The sequence below is a fragment of the Mizuhopecten yessoensis genome, unplaced genomic scaffold (assembly GCF_002113885.1).
Source record: "Mizuhopecten yessoensis strain PY_sf001 unplaced genomic scaffold, ASM211388v2 scaffold6111, whole genome shotgun sequence".
NCBI lineage: Eukaryota > Metazoa > Mollusca > Bivalvia > Pectinida > Pectinidae > Mizuhopecten > Mizuhopecten yessoensis.
Window position 1 is genome coordinate 763594 of NW_018406385.1, and position 8595 is coordinate 772188.

General features: G+C 38.2%; 1 protein-coding gene across 5 annotated transcripts in view; it reads left to right on the top strand.

Moving 5' to 3' along the window:
- The first annotated feature begins 179 nt into the window (after positions 1-179).
- LOC110451502 (gonadotropin-releasing hormone receptor-like) overlaps positions 180-8595 on the top strand; it is a 120460-nt gene continuing 112044 nt past the window's right edge. For all 5 annotated transcript variants that reach the window (XM_021499556.1, XM_021499558.1, XM_021499554.1 and 2 more), the window contains exon 1: positions 180-830. In XM_021499556.1, coding sequence (XP_021355231.1) covers positions 198-830 — 633 coding nt within the window. In that variant the 5' untranslated portion in view covers positions 180-197. The remainder of the gene's footprint in view (positions 831-8595) is intronic.

Sequence of the window (8595 nt, forward strand, 5' to 3'; positions counted from 1 at the left end):
ATCTGTGAATTGGAAAAGGTGGATGGTAATTTTCGATGATTTACATCAAGCACAGGTACCACTTTCAGTCGTGTTTTGTATCAGTAGTGTAATAACGAATATTCGTTAGAAACGGATACTAGGACCTTTTGTCAAGTGTTTTTGATACAAATTTCATTTTACTGGTTAGAAACTACGATGCTGGACGAAATTAAAGAATGAATACTGATCATTCAAAAACGACAGCCATATCGGTTCGATTTGCGGATAATGTTTTGAACAACATCACTACTCCGGATATACCAATGTTGAAATTTCACGATGTGTCAAATGGTGGGAAAAATTCGTCGTTGTCTACATTTTTTAATTATTCTGAATTTGATGATACAACAAACAGAGCGGGTATCAGTCAAACGACGTCCACTTCCCCACCTGTATTCAACGACGCCTATATGGTTGAAACCATTGTTCTTTCTGCTCTTTTTCTAATTTCCTTCATCGGAAATACCGCCACTTTGATTCAAATGTACCGTATGAGGAAACGACGTTCGACAATCAACACTCTTATTGTGAATCTGGCCATTGCTGATTTAATCGTTGCCTTCTTTTGCATGGCCGCCGAAGCTTTCTGGACGGTCACTATTCAGTTTTTGGCGGGAAACGCCATGTGTAAGATTTTGCGGTACATTCAAGTATTTGGGTTTTTATTATCTACTTATATAACAGTTGTGATAAGTTTGGATCGCTGTTGTGTAATCCTTGATCCCATCAGCAGAAATAAAGCGCCTCAGAGAGTCAGATTCATGATTGGGGTGTCTTGGCTCCTAAGTGCCTTGTTTAGTGTTCCGCAGGTAAGCAATTTTATTTTTATTCATTCCTACTCGTTTTTGTTTGTTAATGACTTTAATTGGATAGTTCGGAAACATCTGCCGACCGGTTATATAAAAATAAATATACTCTACACTATACAAAAGGAGCCTTCCTGATATGGCCTTTTTGAATAATTTGAAAACCTCCACAATCCGTAGATATATGGTAATTAAACCTTCACTTATTTGCCTTATATGAATCATTGGAAAACCTCCACAATTCGGAGATGCTTGATAATTAAATATTCAACAGCCCATGTAACTGGGCCTTATCTAAGTTTCCCTTACTGAATAATTAGAAAACCTCTGCAATCCGGACATATATTAAATATTAATTAAAATGTCGCTCGTGCAACGGGAAATATCTTTAATATGCCCTCCACTAATAACTGGAAAACCTCTGTAGTCCGAATAGATATTCAATATGTCTAAACCTATTAAATTATTAGCTAAATCAGCGGGGGTCTCTTATAATGTGCTGCAGTTAGATAACGATATTTAGTATTTATTATTTTTCCTCATAACCTTTTTTATCAACATGGTTCTATCGCCCATTTATAAGTTTTAAGATTTATTAAAATCATGTCAGTTTGTACTGAGTGTTTCCAAACATAACGTTATCACTTATTTTGTGTTTCCTTGCTTCCCTTGTACTTTTCTGTGGTATTTGTTTCCTTCCTCCCCTTGTACTTTTCCGTGGTATTTGTTTCCTTCCTCCCCTTGTACTTTTCCGTGGTATTTGTTTCCTTCCTCTCCTTGCACTTTTCCGTGGTATTTGTTTCTTTCCTTCCCTTGTACTTTTCCGTGGTATTTGTTTCCTTCCTCCCTTTGACTTTTCCGTGGTATTTGTTTCCTTCCTTCCCTTGTGCTTTTCCGTGGTATGTGTTTCCTTCCTTCCCTTGTACTTTTCTGTGGTATTCGTTTCCTACCTCCCCTATGTACTTTTCCGTGATATGTGTTTCCTACCTCCCCTCTGTACTTTTCCGTGGTATGTGTTTCCCTCCTTCCCTTGTACTTTTCCGTGGTATTTGTTTCCTTCCTTCCCTTGTACTTTTCCGTGGTATTTGTTTCCTTCCTCCCCTTGTATTTTTCTGTGGTATTTGTTTCCTTTCTTCTCTTGTACTTTTCCGTGGTATTTGTTTCCTTCCTCCCCTTGTACTTTACCGTGGTATTTGTTTCCTACCTCCCCTCTGTACTTTTCCGTGGTATTTGTTTCCTTCCTCCCCTTGTACTTTACCGTGGTATTTGTTTCCTTCCTCCGCTTGGACTTTTCCGTGGTATTTGTTTCCTCCTTCCCTTGTACTTTTCCGTGGTATTTGTTTCCTTCCTCCCCTTGTACTTTCCCGTGGTATTTGTTTCCTTCCTCCCCTTGTACTTTCCCGTGGTATTTGTTTCCTTCCTTCCCTTGTACTTTACCGTGGTATTTGTTTCCTTCATTCCCTTGGACTTTTCCGTGGTTTTTGTTTCCTTCCTTCCCTTGTACCTTTCCGTGGTATTTGTTTCCTTCCTTCCCTTGGACTTTTCCGTAGTATTTGTTTCCTTCCTTCCCTTGTACTTTTCCGTGGTTTTTGTTTCCCTCTCCCCTTGTACTTTTCCGTGGTATTTGTTTCTTTCCTTCCCTTGTACTTTTCCGTGCTATTTGTTTCCTTCCTTCCCTTGTACTTTTCCGTGGTATTTGTTTCCTTCCTTCCCTTGTACTTTTCCTCGGTATTTGTTTCCTTCCCTCCCTTGTAATTTTCCGTGGCATTTTTTTCTACCCTCCCTTTGTACTTTTCCGTGGTATTTGTTTCCTTCCTTCCCTTGTACTTTTCCGTGGTATTTGTTTCCTTCCTTCCCTTGAACTTTTCCTTGGTATTTGTTTCCTTCCTCTCCTTGCACTTTTCCGTGGTATTTGTTTCTTTCCTTCCCTTGTATTTTTCTGTGGTATTTGTTTCTTTCCTTCCCTTGTACTTTTCCGTGCTATTTGTTTCCTTCCTTCCCGTGTACTTTTCCGTGGGTTTTGTTTCCTTCCTTCCCTTGTACTTTTCCGTGGTATTTGTTTTCTTTCTCCCCTTGTACTTTTCCGTGGTATTTGTTTCCTTCCTTCCCTTGTACTTTTCCGTGGGTTTTGTTTCCTTCCTTCCCTTGTACTTTTCCGTGGTATTTGTTTCCTTCCTCCCCTTGTACTTTTCCGTGGTATTTGTTTCCTTCCTTCCCTTGTACTTTTCCGTGGTATTTGTTTCCTTCCTTCCCTTGTACTTTTCCGTGGTATTTGTTTCCTTCCTTCCCTTGTACTTTTCCGTGGTATTTGTTTCCTTCCTTCCCTTGTACTTTTCCGTGGTATTTGTTTCCTTCCTTCCCTTGTACTTTTCCGTGGTATTTGTTTCCTTCCTTCCCTTGTACTTTTCCGTGGTATTTGTTTCCTTCCTTCCCTTGTACTTTTCCGTGGTATTTGTTTCCTTCCTCCCCTTGTACTTTTCCGTGGTATTTGTTTCCTTCCTTCCCTTGTACTTTTCCGTGGTATTTGTTTCCTTCCTTCCCTTGTACTTTTCCGTGGTATTTGTTTCCTTCCTCCCCTTGTACTTTTCCGTGGTATTTGTTTCCTTCCTCCCCTTGTACTTTTCCGTGGTATTTGTTTCCTTCCTTCCCTTGTACTTTTCCGTGGTATTTGTTTCCTTCCTTCCCTTGTACTTTTCCGTGGTATTTGTTTCCTTCCTTCCCTTGTACTTTTCCGTGGTATTTGTTTCCTTCCTTCCCTTGTACTTTTCCGTGGTATTTGTTTCCTTCCTTCCCTTGTACTTTTCCGTGGTATTTGTTTCCTTCCTTCCCTTGTACTTTTCCGTGGTATTTGTTTCCTTCCTTCCCTTGTACTTTTCCGTGGTATTTGTTTCCTTCCTTCCCTTGTACTTTTCCGTGGTATTTGTTTCCTTCCTTCCCTTGTACTTTTCCGTGGTATTTGTTTCCTTCCTTCCCTTGTACTTTTCCGTGGTATTTGTTTCCTTCCTTCCCTTGTACTTTTCCGTGGTATTTGTTTCCTTCCTTCCCTTGTACTTTTCCGTGGTATTTGTTTCCTTCCTTCCCTTGTACTTTTCCGTGGTATTTGTTTCCTTCCTTCCCTTGTACTTTTCCGTGGTATTTGTTTCCTTCCTTCCCTTGTACTTTTCCGTGGTATTTGTTTCCTTCCTTCCCTTGTACTTTTCCGTGGTATTTGTTTCCTTCCTTCCCTTGTACTTTTCCGTGGTATTTGTTTCCTTCCTTCCCTTGTACTTTTCCGTGGTATTTGTTTCCTTCCTTCCCTTGTACTTTTCCGTGGTATTTGTTTCCTTCCTTCCCTTGTACTTTTCCGTGGTATTTGTTTCCTTCCTTCCCTTGTACTTTTCCGTGGTATTTGTTTCCTTCCTTCCCTTGTACTTTTCCGTGGTATTTGTTTCCTTCCTTCCCTTGTACTTTTCCGTGGTATTTGTTTCCTTTCTTCCCTTGTACTTTTCCGTGGTATTTGTTTCCTTCCTCCCCTTGTACTTTTCCGTGGTATTTGTTTCCTTCCTTCCCTTGTACTTTTCCGTGGTATTTGTTTCCTTCCTTCCCTTGTACTTTTCCGTGGTATTTGTTTCCTTCCTTCCCTTGTACTTTTCCGTGGTATTTGTTTCCTTCCTTCCCTTGTACTTTTCCGTGGTATTTGTTTCCTTCCTTCCCTTGTACTTTTCCGTGGTATTTGTTTCCTTCCTTCCCTTGTACTTTTCCGTGGTATTTGTTTCCTTCCTTCCCTTGTACTTTTCCGTGGTATTTGTTTCCTTCCTTCCCTTGTACTTTTCCGTGGTATTTGTTTCCTTCCTTCCCTTGTACTTTTCCGTGGTATTTGTTTCCTTCCTTCCCTTGTACTTTTCCGTGGTATTTGTTTCCTTCCTTCCCTTGTACTTTTCCGTGGTATTTGTTTCCTTCCTTCCCTTGTACTTTTCCGTGGTATTTGTTTCCTTCCTTCCCTTGTACTTTTCCGTGGTATTTGTTTCCTTTCTTCCCTTGTACTTTTCCGTGGTATTTGTTTCCTTCCTCCCCTTGTACTTTTCCGTGGTATTTGTTTCCTTCCTTCCCTTGTACTTTTCCGTGGTATTTGTTTCCTTCCTTCCCTTGTACTTTTCCGTGGTATTTGTTTCCTTCCTTCCCTTGTACTTTTCCGTGGTATTTGTTTCCTTCCTTCCCTTGTACTTTTCCGTGGTATTTGTTTGCTTCCCTCCCTTGTACTTTTCCGTGGTATTTGTTTCCTTCATCCCCTTGTACTTTTCCGTGGTTTTTGTTTCCTTTCTTCCCTTGTACTTTTACTAGGTATTTGTTTCCTTCCTTCCCTTGTACTTTTCCATAGTATTTGTTTCATTCCCCTCCCCTTGTACTTTTCCGTGGTATTTGTTTCCTTCCCCTCCCCTTGTACTTTTCCGTGGTATTTGTTTCCTTCCTTCCCTTGTATTTTTCCTTGGTATTTGTTTCCTTCCTCCCCTTGTACTTTTCCGTGGTATTTGTTTCCTTCTTCCCCTTGTTCTTTTCCGTGGTATTTGTTTCCTTCCCCCCCCCCCCCCCCCCCCCCTTTGACTTTTCCGTGGTACATCCGTACAGTATCTTTCCGTCGTTGGTATTAGCCTTAGTTACGTACATCGATTTTGAGTTGGAATTACGACTCTGTTCACACTCCAGTATGCTGTCGCTATTTTCACACTAAACTGGTATTTTCTTAAGTAGTTTTCGGTAATAGAATGACGAAAGGTTTGTTTTTTTGTCTATTATAGCTTTGGAAGTTTTTTTATTTTCGTCTGTCAGATAACAGTTTTAGACCTACAAAAGTTTAAAAAAAAGTTCAAAACTTTTTTTCAATATACAGACCCGTACACGTTCGCTGTTCCACTTTCAGCGTACCGTTTGCGTAGCATTTCCGTACCGTTTGCGTAGCACTTGCGTATCATTTGCGTAGCATTTCCGTAGTACTTCCGTACCTTTACCGTAGCATTTCCGTAGCACTTGCGTAGCGTTTCCGTAGCACTTCCGTATCGTTTCCGTAGCACTTGCGTCTACATCTTTCCATTTAAAAAGCGTTTGTGAAACGTTCGGTCGAAAATTTTACGGAATATATATTTGTCGAAACGATTTGTAAAAATATCATTATAAACCGCATTACGTGAAAATGATTCCAACTATCATAATAGTCTGAAGGGAAAAAACCCACAAAAATGACGGTTTACACATACATGGACGTAACAGCCCTCCTCCCATGGGCCTACTGTGTGTCCCCCACACCAGCAGCTAGGCCTTAGGGGAAATTTAAATAACAGGCATACAGCTGGCAATGTGGTAGTGACCTGTCCCTTGTTTAAGGTATAAACAACTTTAGTGTCCGTTATAAAGGTTGTTAGGGCAACATGACCACCCGCTGACAGATACATTTCTTTCAATATGATATCTATATACTTGAGAATCTAGGCAGTGATAATGCATTGGCCATTCACCTGTGGTCACATTGGATTCTGATGTGCTGTACCTGATCAAGGTCACATTCTGTGATTTCAAGGCAATTAAGTCCATGTCAATTAATCCAGTTCATTGCCTATCCATCCATCCGTACAGCTGTATACAGGTAAATCAGTTCAAGGTAAAAACCTACAGGTAAGATACTTTGGCTGTCCCTCGATCAGGAAATGACAGTCCCAGGCACAATTTCATTTCACAACAGTACGTGCCTTAACCAAGGTAAACTAATATTTAACTTGGAATTCCTAATTTAATAATAAAAATGTCCCTTATTAGGATATTTAACTTCTCACGCAAATGATTTGTTTTAAAACTAATCTAAAACTTTTTTTTTAGAATAATCTATCATGAGTTCTGTTATCAGCGAGCAAGGTTGAATACTAACCCTAATACGTAACAATCTTTTCATATCAGATTATTGAAAATAGTGATATTTTTCAGCAATCATTAAAAAAAATTATTATGAAGATAACTTTATTGTCATCATGTGACTGAGTTCCTGAGAAAATAGAGTGTGATTCCTTGTTGTCGATAGCAGAGACGTATATATTACAATACGTCTCTGTCTATAGTAAGTTTGTTAACGGAGTGCCGTCTCTGTGTGTGGTAATTATAAAGGTGTCAAAAATCAGTCAAGCGTTTCCGGGCTAGTGACTAAGTGTACTTATGAACTTACATGGTTCAATGAAAAAGATAATTGACCTTTTACAGCTGACCAATTAGTACCAAGTTTCAAGTTTTATTATATCCAAATGCAATACAGCATATAGGTAACAAACATACATAATTAAATATTCAAAATTCATATGTGATGTACAAGATGGCGGAGGACAATTCCATTCAAATATATATATGCCTACAGACATGTAATAATGATATCACTTGCAGTTATACAGCACGATTTTTCGTAAAGTGGTGAGAAGTATATAACAATATAATCATATGTGTGACTTTACTACCTGTATATATGTGACGACATGAAAGGATGACATCATAATGAAAACACTACATATAACTTCAAACAGCCAGAAAGAACCATGGGATGTCATTAAAGTACTATTTAACGCGCTATTAACGAATCTTAAATAACTATTAGTATACATGTACACCTATAACAAAGTAGTTTCAAATAATGTTTTAATATAATATCACTACTGAGCGAGGAGAATTTTCCTTTTAGAAGTAGCGTGCCACAAATATTTACCCAGTCTATTTAAAGATTTAACACTTAGTACCACTAAGCGCCTTTAGCAAGTTACACAGTGGACAGTATATATCAGATGCTGGATATATATTTGGAAATATTATATTAACGACAACAAGATTTATTAATTAATCAAAGAAAAGTTTATTGATATTTTTAGAGAAGAATGTGCAGAAAAAAATAGAATATTCTCACAAGCAAATTTTTATAGATATATTTACGATCATTTTGATCTAAAAAAAACTACCTGCGTAAACCCATACAAAAAGAATATCTGAAAGAAATAAAAAAAAATATCTCCTCATAACTTAAAATTAGAAAAAGGGCGATATCAAAACATTGAATCGTCGAGTGTGTAATGTTTGTAACATAGATGATGTTGAAGATCATGTCATTCTGATTTGCGAGCAATTGTTTTGAAAACTTATTATATTAAAAAGCCTAGCATATTTAAATTGAAAGAATCATTGAGTGTGAAAAATACAAAAGAAATAACGAACTTAAGGAAATATATCGAATTTGCAAATTCGAGAGGAACCTAATTATTATAAATATGTATAGTTGCACTTGTAATTGTGTTGTGAGTGTGTGTAATGTTGTGTAATGTTATTTGTATTTTGCACAGTTAATATCACAAATTTTGTTACTTTGTAACTGGTGAGTCGAACGACTCAAAGTAATATAGAACTTGAACTTGAACCAGGCGATGAGGCTACGTACATGTATGACAAAATATGAAATATTGTAGCACTTACACTTACATGTATTGAGCACAGACAAACAAAATGTTATGTAGTTTTGCAACTCATCTATCGTGGTGTTGTCTATAAAAAGTCTGACAACGGTCAGAGACGTATACTTTAAAGCAAACAGTTTCACTTGATTTTGTGTGCGGTATCATTCCCCATCACCAGTTTCACGACAAATTACTTAATTATGGAGACAAGTTAACTTGAAATTTCAGGAAAATGACATCATCTTCCCTCAACGCCATGACGTTTTCATGTGGAACTAGAGACAAGAGATTGTGAGCATCCTCACATAGATATGCAT